This window comes from Trachinotus anak, unplaced genomic scaffold, assembly GCF_046630095.1.
Source record: "Trachinotus anak isolate AG129_WGS33_773 ecotype Australia unplaced genomic scaffold, CSIRO_AGI_Tana_v1 ptg000005l, whole genome shotgun sequence".
Lineage (NCBI taxonomy): Eukaryota > Metazoa > Chordata > Actinopteri > Carangiformes > Carangidae > Trachinotus > Trachinotus anak.
The window spans coordinates 7007517-7029214 of record NW_027273856.1 but is presented as its reverse complement, the minus strand read 5'-3'; the positions used below and the strand labels follow the sequence as shown (position 1 = coordinate 7029214).

General features: G+C 41.1%; 2 protein-coding genes across 5 annotated transcripts in view; both read right to left on the bottom strand.

The window, feature by feature from the left end:
- Positions 1-1753: 1753 nt before the first annotated feature.
- Positions 1754-2874, bottom strand: ccl36.1 (chemokine (C-C motif) ligand 36, duplicate 1). Its single transcript, XM_071477545.1, has 3 exons — positions 2648-2874; positions 2433-2544; positions 1754-2107 (listed from the first exon to the last, which is right to left on the bottom strand). The coding sequence occupies exons 1-3, from the start codon at positions 2715-2717 to the stop codon at positions 2014-2016; spliced, it is 276 nt and encodes a 91-aa protein (XP_071333646.1). The 5' UTR covers positions 2718-2874; the 3' UTR covers positions 1754-2013.
- Positions 2875-4952: 2078 nt separating this feature from the next.
- The window catches only part of tbc1d14 (TBC1 domain family, member 14), a 44634-nt gene continuing 27888 nt past the window's right edge, over positions 4953-21698 (bottom strand). For 3 of the 4 annotated variants that reach the window (XM_071478083.1, XM_071478085.1, XM_071478086.1), the window contains 10 exons: positions 20728-20810; positions 20321-20438; positions 17285-17391; positions 15053-15133; positions 14869-14957; positions 14591-14662; positions 11062-11190; positions 9911-10020; positions 8606-8864; positions 4953-8498 (listed from right to left, as the gene is read on the bottom strand). In XM_071478083.1, the coding sequence (XP_071334184.1) occupies positions 8442-8498; positions 8606-8864; positions 9911-10020; positions 11062-11190; positions 14591-14662; positions 14869-14957; positions 15053-15133; positions 17285-17391; positions 20321-20438; positions 20728-20810 (1105 nt within the window). In that variant the 3' untranslated portion in view covers positions 4953-8441. The remainder of the gene's footprint in view (positions 8499-8605; positions 8865-9910; positions 10021-11061; positions 11191-14590; positions 14663-14868; positions 14958-15052; positions 15134-17284; positions 17392-20320; positions 20439-20727; positions 20811-21698) is intronic. The other variant, XM_071478084.1, reaches the window with a different exon arrangement.

Below are 21698 nucleotides of genomic sequence, written 5' to 3'. Positions count from 1 at the left end.
TATGTCTGCAACTAAAAAATATTTTCATGTCATTTCATCACAGTTTCACTGCACGTTGGCCTCAAATTGCTCATACAATTTACTATAAGACAAAGCAGCAAATCTCACCAGTAAGAAGTTGGAACAAGGGAATGTTTTGCAGTGTTGTGTCAAATTAAGACTAATTGACTGGTCATGACCAGGACCAAGCAGGCACGCAACAGCCGGCAGAGAGACAACCTGAGGGCTTCAGCTGTGGCAGGTGGAAGAAGAAGCTGGAGACAGCTTCATGAATGAATGAATGAATTTCACGTGTCTGTGCCCACTCTATCATACTCTATCCATGACCTATCCATGTATATTTACCTACGGAGTGAATTTGAGCTTTCTGTTCATATACAGTATATGTCATTGTTTCAAATGCTCCTCACTCAGGTTAAATTGACGGTGCTCTGCTCCCTGCTCCACTCCAACTCCATCCTCTACACAGTCCTATCCATACAAGTGTAGTCTGTTCTTAAAGATTAGATTCTTTTAAAGTAATAGTCACGATGTAAAATAGAATTCACTACCCAGTTACATTAAAAATACCCTTACAAATCTTGCCAGTCATCAGAAAAGATCTGAGACCTTCAACATTCGACAGATGGCAGTGCTCTAATACTGCCATCTGATGGCCGTTTACACAAACACACCACATTCAATCACTAACTCACATATATATTGTATACAGGTCACATTTTTTTCTCAGTAAGTAACCAGTAACCTACAAAATATGCAGATGTTACTAGTGTCAATATTACTTCTAAGTCCAGCTGAATCGATGTTATTTCCTGACCTCAGTTCGTGGGTACTGTAGGTCAAATGGGGCTTGTTTTTCTTTTGGAATGATGACGGCCTGTGCAGGGTTTTCCCCTCAGAAACTGATGGAATCGTAGCACCCAAACATAAACACCTTCAGACACTCCACACTGGTGTGTTAACCAGGTATTTGAAGTCGTCTTAACATGTGCAAATTGGACGTAGGCTACTAATGCACATGCCAAACGAGACGTTTTGGTCCAATCCGCCTTCCACACTCTCACACTGTGAGGGTTAATCATCAGCTTTTCTTTTTCATACACTTCTAACAAACACATTTACATTTACTACACATTTATTCATTTAATTAAATGTTATGACTACTCTTCGCACAACATCTTAATTAATACAAAAATTTGTATTTAAAGTCCAAATTAAATTACATGTATGTCTTTTGTCACTTGTCCTGTGTTGGTCTCTGAGAAAAAAAAAATCTGAATTCCAAAGGGAGGAATTGATATTTTAAATGTTTTTGTTTTCATGCAAAATTGTAAAATTTTGTCTACAGTGCTCAGGTCATCATGTATTTGGCAGACAAAGTGGTGCATCATTAGTTATAAATTAATAATACATTTAAACCATGTTTAAATGAGTCTTTTCCTATTTTCCCCATAGCTAGTACGAAATTTGTTCCCTCAGGAATGTCTTCAAAATTTATTTGAAAATTATTTGAAAATTACAGAGCTGTAATGTTCAGTGACTTTGGGGTTTCTTGTGCCAACATTTTTAATTTCTAATTTCTTCTTCTTCTTCTTCTTCTTCTTCTTCTTATTATTATTATTATTATTATTATTATTATTATTATTTTATCATTATTATCTCTTTTTTTTGGTATTTTAGACCAGTTCAAAGTCAGACAGATTGTTTTATCTTAGAAGGAATCGAGACCAGACAAAATATTGACACCACTGACTGTATTTGTATGATGTTTATTCAGTATGATGTTGTGGATAATACAAAGTTTCCAAAAGGCCATAACAGATAAAGCACAAGTCAATAAGTCAACCAATTCAGGCTCAAACTGATTACATTTGAAAGCAAAATCTTGGATTACCACCTCCATATAAACACTAAAATCAATTCTGTATTGTAGCAAAAATATCAAACATTTTGCAGTATGTGATTTGATAAAGCAACAAACACAGCAGTAACTCTGTCAGACAGGCGGTTGGTTTAAAAGGATTTTTCATCCACAAATTTCATGATGCCCTGAACCCAGGAGAGATTTGGATCCACACAGATGTTGCGAGACTTGTTTGTCACCAAACTGAAACAAAGAGGTTGAAAATTTTAATGTCATATTGATGATTTGCAGAATTTAAAAAATACACTTAGGATAACAAATAGCTTTAAAAAATAATTGAGTGAGAGAACACAAGAGAAAAGTGTATTTGCTGTGTCGGAGGTCAATTTTTAAATTGTTATTTAATACTGTATATCAACAGAAAAGGAACATTTAGGGTATGTAGTGTACAGGATGTGTAGAATATACATGTATGTCAGTGAATCATTATGTATTAAAGGTCACTATTACACTTATTTAGGTCAACATAATTATTCAAAACAAAGAAAACTCAGTTTGCAGCACTTACATGACAGCAGACCTTGGGCACCGGTGATCAGTCATGTAGTACGAACTGACTAAAGTTTTCTTCACTCTTCTTGGGTAGTAAGTAAAGCAGCAGTCATCAGGGCCAATTGCGGCTGAAGAAAAGAATGCCAAGACATCATATTCTCATTACATTACCTGAGAAGTAACACCTATAACACAGAATGTGTTTAAAATTAATATTGAAGGCTTTCTTACAGTTGCAGACCACCAAGGAAAGCAGCGCAGCTCCCAGCATGCACAGCAGAAAGACATGAAGGGTCCTCATGATGACTTGGTATTCCTCTAGAGATGATGGAGATAAACACGAGCACTCTTTAACTGCAGCAAAGGGCTTCTAGACCAAATGTGGTGCGGCGTTATGTTTATCAAGGTAAAAAAAGGAAAGGGGCGGCTGTGGTTTCAAGGGGACTAAAGTTAAAGACAAACTCTTTCCACTCAGCTCGGTTTGAGTGCTGAAATGCAGAGGAAATGCAGTAGTGGTTAGCTCAAAGCATACATACATTCTCACACACACACACACACACACACACACACACCACATATACACACATGCAGAACAACAATATAAATGAAACACTTTTGTTTGTGCTCCCATTTTTCGTGATTTGAAATTAAAGATCTAAAACTTTTTCTGAGCACACAAAAGACTTTTCTCTCTAATTGTGTTTGAGAGTCCCACACTGGGGAAAAGTGTCACAGCAGCAAAGTGGACAGCACAGCACGAGAAAGAAAAACTGCAAGATGCCAGTAACAATACTTAAAAAGACAAATAACAGATAATAATACAATATGTACAATTCAATATTCACGAAGATTTACCAAATAACAGCATAAACGATGCATTGCACAGATGGTGTGTGTGTTAGTGAGCAGTTCTCCTTTGCCAGGATATTCCATCCACCTGACAGCTGTGCATTATCAAAATGCTGATTACTCAGCAGGATTATTACAACTATACACTCACCAGCCACTTTATTAGGTACACCTTGCTAGTATTGGGTTGGAGCCCTTTTACCTTCAGAACTGCCTCAATTCTTCGTGGCATAGATTCAACAAGGTGCTGGAAACATCCCTCAGAGAGTCTGGTCCATTTGACATGACAGCATCACACAGTAGCTGCAGATCTGTCGGCTGCACATCCATGATGTGACTCTCCTGTTCCACCACATCCCACAGGTGCTCTGTTGGACTGAGATCTGGTGGCTGTGGAGGCCATTGGAGTTCAGTGAACTCATTGTCATGTTCAAGAAGCCAGTTTGAGATGATTTGAACTTCAGCAACAACACTCAGGTAAGCTGTGGCGTTTAAACGATGCTCAGTGGGTACTAAGGGGCCCAAAGTGTGCCAAGAAAACATCCCCCACACCATTACACCACCAGCAGCCTGAACCGTTGACACAAGGCAGGATGGATCCATGCTCTCATGTTGTTGACACCAAATTCTGACCCAACCATCCGAACGTCACAGCAGAAATCGAGACTCATCAGACCAGGGAAGGTTTTTCCAATCTTCTATTGTCCAGTTTTGATGAGCCCCTGTGAACTGTAGCCTCAGTTTCCTGTTCTTAGCTGACAGGAGTGGCCCCCGGTGTGGTCTCCTGCTGCTGTAGCCCCTCTGCTTCAAGGACGTGTTGTGCGTTCAGAGATGCTCTTCTGCAGACCGTGGTTGTAACGAGTGGTTATTTGAGTTACTGTTGCCTTCCTATCAGCTCGAAGCAGTCTGGCCATTCTCCTCTGACCTCTGGCATCAACAAGGCATTTTCACCCAGAGAACTGCTGCTCACTGGATGTTTTCTCTTCCTCAGACCGTTCTCTGTAAACCCTAGAGATGGTTGGCTGGGAAAATCCCAGTAGATCAGCAGTCCTGGTTGTTCCACACTTCTTCCACTGAGTATTAATGGAGGTCACTGTGCTCATACATAATCCTGTCTCTGAGCTCCAGAGGCAGTTCCTGGTTTTTGCTCTGGTCTGCATTGTCAGCTGTGAGACCTTACGTAGACAGGTGTGTCTTTCCAAATCCTATTCAAACTGAGTTTATCACAGGTGGACTCCAGTCAAGGTGTAGAAACTCTGTCACACCGTTTTCTTAAAATCCAGGTGTCCAGTGACAAAAATCCTTCATCTCAATAGATCATTTAGTCAAAAACAACCAAGATCTAAAAAAAAGTGAATTGTAAAAATGCAGCTTAATATTTGATAAAAAGTCCATTTTGACAACCACAACCCTGACCCAAGCAAAGAGGCGATATGACACCGTTGACAGGCAGCCAATGAAATGGACCATTGCCTTTATTAAAATGACAGATTTCTCTAGGTTTGAACATTGATGGAAACACTTGAGATAATGTAAATACACAACTCAAAAAATATATATCTAACGTAAGTCGAGTCGTTTTTAGACATTTTAATGCTGAAAAGTTACATAAGGTCACTAAAAAATCAGTTAAATGTAATTTTTTTCCCCATCAAAGGTGAGCAAAGACACATAGAACAGCTCCTGGTTAAATATGTACAGCTCTTTATTTTAATAAAACCATTGTTTATATACATTTCAAGTGAGATACAGTTGCACGGTGACCCTCTGTTGTCTCCATGGGTGTCTATCAGTCCTCTACAGTTCATGGGTCTCTTGAGGAAAAGAAAAGACAATGCAACACAAACACAGCCCAAGGAATTAAAAGACATCCAGAAAAATCAAACAGATCATTACTCCACAGCATATTACACTGGTTTAAATTTAGTTTGACTGAATTTGGTTTTCTGACCACCGTGGATCATACAGTGTGTTTTTTGTAATAAAAGGGCCCGAAGCAGGTAGTGTTAGTAGAGCTGAGAGGGGCAATTCATACGTTTAAAACAGACAACCCGTTCAACATAAGCCGACAATGTGAGGCACAACTCAAAGGCTTTACATGTATATGTGCAAAAAGCTTTATTGCAGTCCTGCGGTTTGTCACCACACTGGGGGAGTGGGAGGGAGGAGTGCATCGAGAAGAGCCTGCTGCACAGCACAAAGGTGAAACACACACTCAGAACAGACTATCTGTGAGCAGCCATAAACCAGCCAAGACGACAATGATGATGATGATGATGATGATAATCTAGAAATGAAAGGTGCTTCTTGCTTTTTAAACCCTCATGTAGTTCACAGTCTCTCCTAAGTGGGGACAAGAGTCACTGAGGCCAAAATGATGCTGAGATGTCCTCAATATAACAAGGAAGTAAACTCCATCACACACAAAACTAGTAGCACAACACACCAGATGAAGCAGCTTCACAACCGATACCAGGACAGCCAGACAGGAACACCACCAACAGCTTCTCTGGAAAGAAAAGCCGACAACAGATCTCTTCTCAGACGTCAACAACCAGTGACATTTCTACACAGGTCTGTGCAAAATGGACTAAAGATATTCAACAAACTTGTGTTCCTGCATGGAATCAATAGCAAGATGGTACTTCACTTTCTTTAAACATGATTATCAGGTAATGCTGCGCGATATCTTAGTGCTTGCTAGCTGGGCTGCTAGCTCATCACGACAATGCTCGGTATGTAACTTCATCTTTGACAGTTACGTAATCACTGGCACCACCCTCGCTGGTCAGGATGGAGCAACACTTGGTAACCATGGTGTGTATGTCAGAGAGCTGACGCACCAACAACCTCAAACAGCCACAAAGCCAGAGAGGTGACAGTTTAAGGCCCAGGTGACCACTGACGTGCACGTGCGCTCTGCATGACAGGATGTTCAGAATGAGAACATAAAACCAAACTCTGTTCATGCCACTGTGAATGTGTTAATATCACCTCCTCATCTGTTTTGTTTTACCGGGGCTGGTGTTTCTCTGGGTCTCTTTTAAAGAGCAAACTAAAAGTGATGAGAAACTGGGGGGGAATCACTGATTTGCTGCAGATGATGCTACAGAACCTCCAGGGAACAGGCTCCACGTTTGACTCTTGGACCTATATACTTGCTTTTAACTATGCGTTTGTGTGCACATTGACTGCTCTGTGTATGTCTGCAACTAAAAAATATTTTCATGTCATTTCATCACAGTTTCACTGCACGTTGGCCTCAAATTGCTCATACAATTTACTATAAGACAAAGCAGCAAATCTCACCAGTAAGAAGTTGGAACAAGGGAATGTTTTGCAGTGTTGTGTCAAATTAAGACTAATTGACTGGTCATTTAACCTTCAACCTGATGTATCGTGCTGTGAGATGTTCATGGGAAGCGCAGAAGAAGGAAACACGAAGCAAAGATACTGCAAGGTCAAAGGGACAGGTGCACGCTGGGATTATAAAAACAGGAATCTAATTATTGTAGGTCGGCCTGCTGGTTTGGCTGTTAACCAGCATGGAGAACCACACATGGAGGACCTTTAAGGTGCTTTTAAAACTCTTAGCACGTGCACGAGCAATTTGTGTCTATGTTTGATTCAGTGTGGTTCACACTTCCTGAAGATACCATCATCTCTGATTTTCACTGCAGATGAACATCTATAAATCTGCTTAGAAATCACAGAAAAACAACGCTGCTTACGCCTCAAGAACTTGCCTGAGAATTTTTCGAAATGGAAACAAACATAGGCTAAATAGTTGTAGCCCACAGCATTATGTATTGAATCCACTGTGAAAGCCCATGTTTCAGAGCACTGGTTGTGTGCGACATTAGACATTAAAGCTCTGTGTCCACAACATGCAATAACACGTATGAACAGTGGGAGCAGTGTAGCATGGGACAGGGCACAGCAGACTGTTAGTGGTGGAAAGTTTTGAAGAGGGACGGGTCTAGTGGACATACTTTTTAATCCTGATGTGAGTGAATAAACGATGCTGCTCAAGTCACAGCCGCATCCATTCTGTTGAAATCAAGCGTACACACACGCTCTCAGCAAGTGTGGGTGAGGAGAGGCTGTCCATGTCCCGTCATCCTTTTGATAAATATTAAATAAACGCACAAAAGACATCAACACTCGCATCAAGACATTAGGAATCAAAAACACTAACAAGCTGAAATGTACCTCAAACATATTAAAGGGGCAGGGGAAGGTCCATGTTGTGTGTGTCTAACAGTAACACATTATCTCATTATTTACTCCAGCTTCATTATTTCATAAATACACTGTAAAACTCATTTCACAGGCAGCTTGTAAACTCTTTTTAGAGGGTTAAAACATTTCATTACATGTAACAACGTGGTGCTTTCAGAGACACCAAACTTGTCTTCAGGGATTTTTAACTCACAGAACTCTGTTTGACTTCATGAAGGGTTTAGGAAACAAAATCTGCACTGACTGGAAAATGAAAAGCACACTGAGATCACAGCTGGCAGACGCAATCAAACTCAGAGGGCATGAGGGAATGATTGAAGTTTTTAAGAAAAAAGAAAAGGTGCAAAAACGTGAGAGAGACGTGCGTTTCAACGTGGTCATTGACAGATGTTTACGACCTCATCCCTGCCTGGTGTTCTTTTAAAGATCAGGGAGTAGACTGATGTTTTTGTCATACAAAGTTAAAGATGCGTTTTCCAAACAAAAAAAAAAGGAAAAGACAGTTTAAACTGTAGCCAGAGAATTAAGAACTAGGCAGAGGATCCCCTGCTCTGTAAAGACCAGAAACCATCTGCTAGGTACATGTATGTGGGAGTGTGTGATACATTCTTTAGCCTCTGCCAGCTACAGTTTCCAGTCCACTGCTGGGCCTCTGAGCAGAGGAGGGGTGATGGGAGTTAAATAAGGCCTCGTATTCCTTTTTACACCCCTGCCTCTTCACTGACAGATCCCCTCCAGGGTCCTGGTCTTAGTCAAAGCAGTGACATGGAACTGGAGAAGAAGTTTATCATAGCAGCTACAACCAGATACATCCCCAAGCTGAACATAGGTCTCTCTCATGTCCATCCAGCTTGGTGAGAGTCCAGGTTTTCCCAAAGGCTGGAGGGGAACTGGTTGAGTCTGTTAGTGTGTGAAGGTTTCCTCTGATCTCAGCTCAGCGCTTCAGCACTGGGCTGCCTCGCTCCTGATCTTTCTGCAACGCCTGCAGGACCTGCGGAGGTGTAGGGAGGTACAGTTAAAAAAAAAATACCAAAGAACAAAAGATGTGAGAAACACTACCGACCAAGAAACCGAAACTGTACAGATTCAACATCCCACCTGTGCCCACTTCCTGTTGCGGCTGGTCATGTGCACAGCAGCGATGTGCTGGAAGAGCTGCTCGGCGGGGATGAGGTCGGGCAGCCGGGTGAGGAACTGAGCCATGTGAATGAAGTCCATGCAGCACAGGACGTCCTGGTAGAGACGCAGCAGGCCCAGCGCCGTGCGGAACAGGAACTCCTCGCCGTCTCTGCAGAAAACATCCCACACCCGACACGCCAGGTCCAGCGGCAGCGACTTACTGTACAGAGTGAAGATCCTGGGGGGGTGGGGGGGCAAGAGAGACAGAACGGGGAATATTGCTTTTGTGATTATACAAAAATCTAAGTAGAGCAAATGAAAACAAGAAACAAGCACATCTGTAACAGCAGGCCAACAGCTGCTTAGCATACAGCATACAGAACAGTGTACTGCAAAACAGTGACATTTAAAACTACATATAAATAAACAGCACTCACTACTCTGATTCTGTGCATCTCTGCTTTGCCAGTAGAGGGGCTACAATTAGTTGATTCATGGATTAGTCGATCCGCAGACATTTCTCAAGTAGGAAAGTTAAATGTTTGATAGTTCCAGGTTCTCAGATGTAAGAATTTGCTCCTCCTCCCTGATCTTACTATGATATTTCTGGGTTTTGGATCAGGTGGACTCCAATCAAGATGTAGAGACATCTCAAAGATGATGAAGAGCAATGGAAGGAACCTGAGCCAAATCTCTAGTGTCATAGCAACAGCTCTGAATATTTATGGCAAAGTGATTTCAGGTTTTCCTTCAAAGTTTTATTTTTGCTTTCTCATTAAGTGAGAGTGAATGTACATTGGTGAGGGAAAATGAATTCAAACTGTTAAAACTAACTACAATAATAACATGTGAAAAAAGTGAAGGGTCTGAATACTTCTCCCTTCATAAGGTGGGTGAAGTGTGAGTGATGTATAAGAGAGTTGAGTAAATATAGAAATCTACTAATTTACATATAAAGCAGGCAAAGGTAACTGACAACCCCGCCTGCACAAAAAGACTGTCCGGTTTTCTGCGAAACACACCTGACTCTGAAACCGTGACACGCTCGATGTGAGACCAGAGTCATGTTTCCAGATGACGACATGTAACAAGTTTTCACCAGGACGGAGAACAAAGTGCATAGTGCACAGTGCACGTAGGCGGAGAGAAAATTGTCTTCTCATATTCTGGCTCCACAGACTATATAGTTCATGTTCCAGGTGTGAAATGATTGAGAGGAAAAAATTAGAGATGGAAAAAATATATTAAATGCAAGAAATGAAGGTGTCTGAGCCTGAGACTTACCAGTCGATTAAATAAATATCAGGGGTCAAGTTGTTTTTCTTGAACTGTGCAAAGAGCTTTGGTAGATTTTCTTCAAAGAACACTTCAAATGCCGCAAAGTACGTCAACATCTGCAAAGAGGAAACAAGGTTCTTATGTAGTAACATAAACACAAACCACATCATCATCTTTCAGCTGCAGGGCAGTGAGTCATTTGCAGAAATGGACGACAGTGAAGAAAGTGATATGTAAGCAGACAGGTGCCGAGGCTGACGGGGCGTTTAGGCTGGTCAGGACTGTGTGAGACACTGAGGGATTTCTGTGGTGTTGACATGTCAGAAAGAAAGGTGAACAAAGTCTCAAGTAGAACCTGTTTTCATAAACTCTACACTTCACACCGCTAGAGGTGATTAGATTTTAAAAAACAAAATGTAAAAGACACAGGGGAGCTTAAAAATGTTGAGTTAAAAACCAAACAACATTTTTTTTTGTATGTTTATGAGAACTTGTGACAAATCAATTACAATTTGAGCTGGAAAATATAGCAAAAAAAAAATGGTTTAAATGGAATTGTGAGGCAAATTTTCTGCCATCAAGAAAATAATCAGCAGATTAATTGATGATGAAAATGATCATTATGGTCTCAGTTAAACAGCAGCTGTGTAAAATGTAATAGAAATTGTTTAGAATGTCCTGAATAAAACTACAAATATTGTATTAAAATACAATTTCACTGTTTCGAGCTGCTCAGATGTTGTATTTTTCTGACTTCCATGACAGGAGGATCATATTATACTGTTGTTGTTATATTCAAGGTTTGATCTTTTCATGACAGGATGTTATCAATTTGGAGGTCGAAACATTACCTTTTTTTTTAGTTCAATAATGTTTTGAGAGCTTTAATCCAGTGAACATTTTTTTCCTTCACCTAGTCTAAATATGGTATAGGTGCGTGTGTGTGTGTGCGCGTGTGTGTGTGTGAGAGAGAGAGAGAAATACTTTTCTGCATAAAAAACCTGTTCCTAAAGTCAAAAATAAACTTTCAGGCTCGAATAATAAAATATCAAATATACAAAACAATACAGGTGAACAACCTGACCTGGTAATAATTCTAAATGTCACTGAAGTTAAGTGGGTGTGGGTATTTTAGTTTGCCGTGAGTATTTACTGACAAGGCTGTGGTCGACTCTGAAGAAGGCCATCTGACAGGGCTTGTTGAGCAGGTTGGCAAAAGCTATGAAGGCATCGGCTGTGTCCAGGTTGAGGATCAGCACTGCTGCGATGAACGACATTCCCTGCACCTACACATACAATCACAGAAAAATAAAACTCTGTTAAAAACACTGTTAAATAGGCTCCCACTGTGAGCTTGTGGAAAACAGTGTTGACACTGACGTGACACTTGTACTTTTAAATGTCCGTCTCTGAAAGTGAGGGGAGAGAAAGACACGGGCAGAAGATAAACACCTGCTAAAGGGGAATTTTGCACTACACCATCACAGACACCGCTTTTAATTTAAAGCACTCAGCTTTTAAAGCTGTAGCTCAGCTTCAGTTTGTCCGCCTCAGATGAAATGCTGATGCAGACAGATGCAGAGAACAAAAAAAAAAACAACCAAAAAAACAACAAAAAAAAAACACTTGTGCACAGAGGTGAATGCATAGATTGTGTGTGTGTCGCAGCTCTGGGGTTGGGGTCAGTGCAGGAAGTCACAGTCATTTATAGAGACAAGTAAAGGTAGCATGTGGCTGCGGTGAGGAGCAGGAAGGCAAACCACAGCATCTACAAGCATAATGTGGCTCTGAAGTGCAAACATGAGTTCAGTGTAAGAGCACGGCTTATCGAAAACATCAAGGAGCAACTGTTTCTTTGCTATTGGCTAATCAGAACATTTTACATTGGTTGAAAGCACAGAAATTAAGTTCATGCTCCAATCTCCGTGGTCTCGTTGAAAAATTTAAGACATATGAGGAAACAGCATCAACCATGAGGAGGGTCAGGGCGTCAGTGAGAAACGTGAGTCTGAGAACAGACGGTGATGAGTCATGCAAAGGAACAGAGGCACACGATTAGTAGATCTCCCTGGAGGGGGGGAAAAAAGCGTGAATGGAAGGAAAAGATGTTGAGGTTTGCTAACTGGGAAAATCACACCTACACAGCAGAGAGGCTTTTCCCGAACCACTGGGAGCTGCTCTGTAGAGACGGGCTGAAACTGAGGCTCAACACTGAACGTCTGAGGATGTGCAGAGCTTCATGTGTGCTGCAGTCATGATGTGGAAGGCTTCAAGCTAAAAAGACTAATTTACCACAGGCACCACTCTGAATTTCACACATGCCTTTGAACTCCTGAGCATACACTAATATCAATACTAATGAATACATTAACATCTGTATTTAGTTGTTACTACCAACAGAATCAATGAAACATAATGCTTTGAGGTAAAATGATTGATATCCGTTTCACGTCTGTGTGTTAACTAAAGAGCTTGGGAGGCGATTAGCCTAGCTTAGCATAAACACTGGAAGCAAAGTGAAACAGTTAGCCAGTGAAAAAAGTGCCTTCTGGTACCTCCCCTCCAAGACTTTCGAACACACACTTTGTTTGTGTAATCTACATCAACAGAAATGTTAAAATTGTCCAGTTGTGGTTTTCAGGTGGAGTTGCAAACTGTAACATCTGACTGACGGGGGTAAAAAGATGCAGGTAAGAGCGCACAATCCAACATGAGGTGATAGATTCCGTTCAGACCTTCTGGCTCTGTCCACACTACTACTACGTTTTCATTTTAAAACGAAAATGATTTCCATCCAGATGACCGTTTCAGCTCCGCATCAAAAACCATCTCTGTTGATACGAATGGAGCTGAAAACGCATACATAAATGACCATTCACGTACACTGGGCAAGTGCGAGCCGGTGAACAGGAAGCAGACTGTCTTTTCTGCAGTCGTTGAATATAGTGTGACTGAGGATCAACAAAGACAGCTGTGGCGATGTGATAAGCCCCATTCAGGACCGTGGGTGTCTATGTCATCGTTTCCAAAGGTCTCTGTTTTTGCCCTTATAGACTACAACGCTACCCTGGAGTTTTTAAACTAAAATAGGGTCAGCAGAGTTTCAAGAAGTCTTTTCTTTAGGCTCTTGAAAACTCAGTAGTGTCAACGGCAGGCTTGGAGGTGTGTAGTAGTGTGGACGTAGCCTCTGTCTCTGTCTATATTATTCCGTATGGGTAATTCAGCACAGAAAAGCAGACAGGAAGACAGAAATGTAATTCAGAAAGAGTAACACACAATAGAAATGAGAACATAAACAGAAACATAAAATAAAAACCAGTTAGTAAAAATAGAGAGGTAACTAGCGAAAAAAGTTAAAAATGATAAAGCAGGAGCGGTTCTTTCGTGTCATAACAATCTTATTGGCTACCTTTATCAACCTTCTCAGTTGGTTCTGTTGTTGGCTTTTAGGTTACCTCACTATGAGGCCAAATGTTTCAAATCAAATCTCCTGTTTTATTCCTGTGGACCTGGGAACAGTCTGATACTGAGCCTGTGTATTCTGGCTAAAATAAATGCAGGTCCAAGAACAATACATATACATTAAGTGTTTTATTTATGTAAGTTCAGTAACCAAAAACTTTTTCAAAAAAACCATCAGTCATCCATAGTAATATACAGTCCATATCGTGTGAATCACTCAAAACAGATGTTCTCAGATTCTGCATTTACACCTCCTCTTAGTGCGCCACTAGCCGGGGGGCTTAATATCTCTCACAGGCGTAGAGAATTTTGTCTTCTCATACATCCCACCCACTGAGCTCCTCCCACCTGGTACACAACTCACACTCAGTGGAAATCTGTCAGTCATTATAACCGCACTCATAATAAGACATTGTGTAGGTGAAAGTGAGAGATTTAAATTGATGTGTCATCTTTTAACCTTCAAAAAAAAACCCAAACTGCACGACTGTACAATACCTCAAAGTTCACTGCTGCCATATGAACTGCTACTAAAGCCTGTTTACCAATGTGCAACATGTTGTGTTATGTTTGCAATTTAACATCAACAGATCAAAAACACCACAAAACATACCACATATAAAGTGTCACAAGCATTATACATAAAACAACATTTCACTCACTTTCTTGCCTTGTCTATGTGGAAAATTAAGAAAAGATGACATGACAACATGTTTTAAAGGTCCCATATTTTACACTTTTACAGTGTTTCATGTGTTGATAACCATAAGAACATATATTTATGGTTTTAAAACCAAAAACCATCTCAGTGTAGTTTTACTTCTCCTCACTCAGGCTTCTCTCCTGATTGGCTGAGTGATTTCTGAGTGATTTAATTAAAATGTATCAGATTTCAGGTAAACACTCAGAGAAACAAAATCCTACAAGGTTAGATGGTGGATCCAGGTGGGCAGGGCTTGTGGTGACTGCTTTGTTGTGACATCACAAAGTTCCAGTAGTCCTGACGGCTGGTTTTAAGGCTCAGTTTCTGAATACAGGCTGTGTGCATTTCTCTGTGGACTGAGGCTTTGATACTGTCACAGTATTAATATAGAACCTAGACCTGCTTTATAATCACAAACACATGGACATCTACCTTTATACTGTATGGGACCTTTAAGGTTCAGAAGACAAAGTGTGCTGAGGGATCACAACAGGGAGGTGTTGCTTGTTTGTGTGACTTACGTAGCCAACATCTGGCCGGTAACAAGTGTATGCTCCCAGAATGCTGTGCAGCACATCATGATAGGGCCCACCCTGATGATGAACAAAGGAATAATGAAGACAAAAGAACAACCAGGCTAAAAATACACTTGGATGCAAACTTTCTCAGACAATAATATTACAGTGACGTCATTGTTTTAGCATTAATATCTCCTTTGTATATGTGTATCTTTGTGTTTATGTCACTGTTTTCTTTGGAGTATCCTATGATTTGTGCCATGGAAACACATTTAACTGACCTGCTGGAAGATACACAGTTGGGGGAAGGTTCTTGAGATGTCCAGCTTGATCAGCTCCAGACTCGACTCCCTGTCTGATGAACCAGCATCTGACATGACATGGCAGCACATTAAGAAACACACGGGAAAATGTGCTACTACAAATGGACAAAATTCAAGTAAGAAGCCGGAGGTCTGTCTCTACCTTCAGTTTCAGTCTCTGCGGCACATGCTGGTGTGGTCTTCCACTTCTCTCTTGCCCGGGACAGGCAGATGCTGTACAGCTCTGCAGAGACACATTACAGTACCAATCAATGCAAAAGCAGAGGGGAGGACAGAGGCCAGAGCGGCTGAGCGGAGAACACGATGACTGGACAGAAACCACCTCAGATGATGAAAGGATTCAGCGCCTCACATTACCCTGCAGCTTTAACACTACAGGTGATTAAAGGAACCACGTCTCCTACCATTTCAGAAGAAATTTATTTTGTTGCAGCACACTGAATGCCTCAGCATGTGTTATGACCTGTGGCTGCCCTCTGGTGATGAGATGCAGGATGGAAATAGTGAGCCTTCTGACACACGATGTGGAGCTCTGCACCTGTGGCCTTCACTCTGTTCAATACTCAGCACCAGCTGATTAATATCATCTTCAGAGGAACTACAGGCTGTGCATAAGGCTTGTAAGGAGCTGAGATGAGAACTGCAGTCTTATGTAAAGATACACTTTTGTTACAGAGATAAATACAGTGCACACGTGCATTGACAAGCACTTTATTGCTGCACACCTGTGCACCTGTGTATTCACACAATTATCCAATCATGTGGCAGCACTGCAATGCATAAAATCATGCAGATACAGGTCAGGAGCTTCGGTCAATGTTCACGTCAAACATCAGAAAAATGTGATCTTGTGACTTTGACTGTGGAATGATTGTACCTCCCAAACACACGCCGGTTGGAACCAAAGATCTGAAATTTAGACTCATCAGACCAAAGTACTGATTTCCACTCATCTAAAGTCTAATTCCTTGTGTTTCTTGGCCCAAGCAGCTCCCCGATTAGTGGTTTCTTTGCAAACACGAAGGCCTGATTCACACAGCCTCCTCCCCACAGCTGATGTTGAGACGTGTCTGCTACTTGAACTCTGTGAAGCATTCGTGTTGATTGGCAATTCCTGAGGTTGGTAACTCTAATGAACTTATTCTTTGCAGCAGTCTTGGACTTCCTTTCCTGGGACAGTCCTCATGAGAGCCAGTTTCATGGTTTTTGCACATTTTAAAGTGATGGACCGTCGTTTTTCTTTACTTTGTTGAGCAACTCTTGACATAATATGGAGTAGTACAGTTGCCCGATAGGGCTATTTACTGTAAACCAACACTACCACGACACAAGTGATGTCAAACAAAACTGGCTTCAAATGAAAAAGCATGTCAGATGACTACCTCATGAAGCTGGTTAACATAATGTTCACAGTGTTAACCAGCCTTTGTGTGAAGCTGTCATCAAGGTAAATGGTGACTTCTTTGAAGAATCTAAAATATGAAACATGTTTTTTTTTTTTTATTATTATTATTTATTTTGTAGTTTTATTGTCTTCAGTTGACTATGTAGAAAATAGTCACAATAAAGAAAAACGTATGAACAGGTAGGTATGTCCAAACACCAGAGGAATTAGACATAGTTGTGGCAGTTGACAGGAACAATAACAACAACAACAAGAAGAGCAGAAATCCTCATAGTAGCATTAGCAGTAACAATAAAACAGCTTCATCTAAACACTATGATTTAGCCGCTACTCATAAAAAGACAGACAACTTTGACGGAACTGAGCTCTGTATGAGTGGGCGTGTGTTTGCAGAGTGATAATACATTAGCACTGTGCTCCATATAAAAGGCTGAGGAGCTAAAACACAGAGCAGCCCGCTCAGCAGCCAGCGAGCGAGTGCTTATCTGCAAGTGGCCCAGAAGAGGCTGAGGAGCAGACGCACACAGAAAGTGGAGGGGCTGCCAATTTGAAGCTGGTGCTCCTTTAGCAAGTGGAAAATGAATCTGAAGTGTGTGGGTGTAATCTCAAGCCACACTCGGAGAACTCGTTGAAATGCTGCTTGTTCCCTGTTGTGCTTGGGAATCACTGGACCATGCTCCCTCCTAATGGACACGCTCTTCCTTCTTCATCCATCTCACTGCCACTTATTCAATTACAGACAAACTGCTACACCTGTCTGTGTGAATGTGGGCAGCATGTGTGTATGTGGCCTGCACACTACTGTCATGACAAATGAACCAGAGCAGCGTCAGGGTGGTTGTAGACCAGTCAGGGAGCAGATCAGGACATGAGAATCACAGGTCAAGTGATGGCAGTTAATACAGATCTTATGTGACATTTGTTCACATCCTCTCGTTCACTCCGGGATGCACATTCACTCCCATGTACCGTGTGTGATGTTGAGCTCGTTGCCCACAGCCAGGCTCCACACTTTGCCTCTGACACTGGGGGGGATGCCTTGCCACCAGAGGTCTCTCACTCGTCGAGATGTACACCTGGAAGAGGGATGTGGGGGGAATGTTAAGAGGCTGCTTGACAATTGTGTCTCACAGAGCAGTGGTTCTCAAACTTTTTCACATCAAGGACCCCTGAGAACTGACACAAATTAGACCACTGACCCCTATTTAATACGACTTTTACTTCTAGATGTTTTATTACAGTAACTAATGTAGGGGACTACATTCAAATGATAATGTAAATCCACAATAGCACTATAATTTTCCACATATGTATGTGTTATTTGAGTGAAAATGAAATGAAATTGCAGTCATTCAATTTGCATTTTCATTTTCACATACTTGTATGGGCCTCTGCCTCAATGACAGACAGACAGGTTACAAGGGAAGTGACGCCCTACCTGAAGAGTGTGTTGTGACATGTAAATAAAATGCAACAGATGTTTTGCATATTGCATTTGAATGCTGTCCCCTGTAGAGTAGGTAAAGACTTTTAAAATGAAATGTCAAATGCTGTTTGCATTTGACATGTTAGAAAATGCATTTTCATTGTGGCTTGAATCTCTCTTGCATATATGGAAAATTGGGTTAAATTGTTTATATTGTATTTCAATTTTCAAATTTGACTTAAGATTTGAATATTGTCCACTGTGCAGCAGGCTTTGACTATAGTCCCCTATAGGCTTCCATACCTATGACCAAAATAATCATGCATTCTGTCATTGTGTTACATATGGGGAATATAGGGAATTATAGTGAAAATAAATGAGGGCCCTTTTTGCTGGGGACCTCTAGAGGCCCCCTCAAGGACCTCTTTGAGAACCACTGTCACACAGGAAACCATCATTTATTTATTAGAACCACAAGGTGGCAGTCATTTCTGCATTAACACTTTCCTTCAGAGTAAAAAAAAGTCTGAAGCTCCTCATAGATCTAACTCATACATCCCGCTGTAATTCATCATGCTCCATCATGTACTGTATCACTATCACAGACAAATTTCCACTGTCAATAAAATCTTACAGCGTGTGATCGCATCATCTCAATCGTTTGGTGTAAGGTGATCATCTGAGCTGTCTTTTTTCCTCTTGATAAAACATGTTAAATATTATGATAGGTTTAGAGTCTTGGCTCAGGCCAACAGTGATGTATAATGATGTAAACACTGTCGACTTCTCCAGCACCAAACAGGAGGCAGCAAACTGAGTTGATTTAGAGCATGGAGGAGCAGGAATGTGAGTGGTCTGGGGTATGACCGGCATTAAATACATATCAGAGGTAAGGGTTATTGGATGCAAGGAAAACAATTTCAAAATAAAACAGGAAATCATAAATACAAAATCCAAACATAGTCATTTCAGAATTTCAAAGAGCTAAAAAAAGTCCTGTAAATTTCCAGCAGGAACATCATGGGGGATAATCTCAAAGGAATCAAGTCTCACAAATGGCGACCCTGCAAGATCCCCCATCTTTGTCAGAATTTAGTCTTTTAAAAGTCTTTTAAAAGTCTTCTCGTGTATAGTAGACATAAGATAACAAAAGTAAAAACAAAAACAATTTGCCAAGGTTCATATCAGCACAGGTGGCCTATGTGTAGCGCCCAGTATCAGTGATAAATCAAGGACTTGTGATTGAGAGTGTGACATCCTGGGCATTAAAGAGAGTCAATAAAGCAAGACAACATAAAGGAACATTTGAAAACAATTTCCATGTTTAGAAATCAAGTATTAATCTTAGTTCACGGTCTTACACCCGTAGGAGTGGCAGTGTTTTGGAGTATAACTAGTATGTCCAGGAGGTGTAACAAAGGTAGTGACACTGAGATTGATTTAAGTCAACATACTGGAATGAAGCAGTCATGCTTGAAAGACAGTGTGTGTTTTATTAATCATATAATCAATCATTATGTCAACACATGTGTGGGTTGTATTTTCTACAGCAGCTCCTCAGTATACGCTTGCAACATGGTGACAGTGACATCACACTAAATGCTAAACAGACATTTAATGATTATTAGATATAAAAAAAGTGAGCATTCTCTTTGCAGGCCTTCAGGTTGTAATATCTTGGTCATCATTTTACAGATGATTGAATGGATAACCAAAATACTGACCATGGTATAAATTTTATGCACAGGATAACACACTTTTATATATATGGATGCACACGTATAAAAATTTAATGCACTGAACTGAGAGCCTGAGCCTTCATGGCTAACTGTATGCCAACATATACTGCTCTACTGCGGCAGTGTGCAGAGATGCACAGTCAACAACAATGTTATGAGAGTGATGATGTCCTCGTATGTTTGCCAAGATCTTACAGTAACAGTGATATGTTGATCAGCATAAGTTCGAGCACGTGTCAGGCACTGATAGGGAATCTATCACTGGCTATTTCTACAAAAACCAGAAACCAGAAATCTTCTTATGGATATCAACACTTCAAATGAACCACAGGAGAAGCGTAAAATGTGTTGGAAAATCTTGAAAGGTTTGTAGTAGTGTTTATCTTTTGGTTGGAGTATACTGAAACTTAGCAAACCCTAAATGAATGTAAGAGGATACGCTGTCTGTTTGCTAAGCTAATGGATGAGTCAGTAACTTGACTGAATTTAATCTGACATGAAGCACTTCCAAAGGTAACCTGGCTGCTTTTCACCTTTTATTTTCCTCAACAGGCCCAGTCACATTAAGGAATTGACAGTGCCTTCAGAACATAATACAAAACAAGAGAGGGAGCCGCATCAGTGAGTACCAATTCAGATCATTTGACTATCTGCCAAGCAGTGCAGATTTCCGCCAAGGGTTGGGGTGAAGTGACAAAAGATGACAGCAACATCAAGCTGCTGTTCTTTGTTTAAGGCATTGGACTGTTCAAAGTTGGGTGTATTTGAAGTAAAGGTTGCAAATACTTTGAACGTCAGCACTGTTATACTTCTAAACTCTGTGACCGTGGCTGTACTCACATTGTGCTCCAGTTTGGTAAGATCTCCTGGTTCCAGGTCTGGGCAGCTGTGCCAATACTCTCCTCGAGCTTACACCGATCCTCCAGCTGCTTCTTCCTCTTCTGAGCCTCCTTCAACTCTACAGACAGGAATGAGAGGAGAGGTGGTCAGATATGAGAACAGAGGGAACCTGAAGAGAGTAAAGAGGAAACCAGGCTGAAGAAAGACAGGGACAGATAAGTCTGTTTAGCTCCGTAGTTTGTCAAGCTTTAGAGAAAGGTGGAGGAAAAATTATTCAGCAGCTTCTTCTAATGAGGTTCCTGGTACTTTGTCTGTAGCTGTGGTGAATTACCACGGCCCAGAGACGACCTCACACTCTGGAAAAAAGATAGTAAGAGAACATTGATTCTTTTGTCAAATGACCTCACCTCTCTTCTTGGCCTGGGCCACCATCTCCTCATACTGCTGTCTGTGTTTCTGCGCCTCCTCAGCTGGCTTGGCAGGAAGATTACTGGAACACACACACATGCACAGAAGCAAATGGGTTAGCAACTACGTGTCCTCTGAGCGTAACTTGCATTATTCATGTTGAGTGTGTTTCTGTGGCAGGAAGAAAGGAAAACATACACAGAGGAACAGGACAGGAGCCCTGACTTTGATCCAGTGACTTGCTTGTGTTTATGGAGTGAACTCTATACTGTGCATGTTACACAGCTGCATCATCCAGCGGTTACACAATGTGTTGAACCCATTTACTCCACATATTGTCATGCTACTAAATGGTATTTGTTACGGATTGTATTTTATGTTGCTGCTCCAGGTGTCACCCCTCCTCAGGCGGGGCGGGTCAGGTGTGCATAACTGCTTCTACTCTGATCAGTGGGAGTACTGAAGTGGAGAGAGGGGGCCCAGCCAGGGCCAGTGTGTGGCAGTGTGTGAGCTGTGTGCAAGCTGTTACTCCTTGCTGTGGGAAAGAGGGTGTTAACTTATCTGACTTACCTGTTTCCTTCTGTTCTCAGTTAAAAACTAATAGTATATTTTGTGAAAACCTAGTTGTTTAGTTTTGTTTAAAACCAACCCCTCTAGTTGTGTTTAGTGATTCAGTTTGTTAATAAAATATTGTTTTCCTGCACATTGTTCTGCTTCACAATCTTTCTTTCTCTCCGGTAAACTTTTTGTTTTGTCACTTCCCCTCATCCCCTGGTTCCTCCTCCAGGAACGGAACAATATTAAACTACTTGGCTGATGTGGTAGTAGACTCTGCTACCTGGACCTTTGAGACTACGTCTTATCAATCAGGTTATACTTGTCATCCCTTTGGTGCACAAATTCAGTTCTAAAGTTCCACTTGAAAAGCATCTACTACCATCTGTGACCTTGTTTTGGCTTAAATATCAAA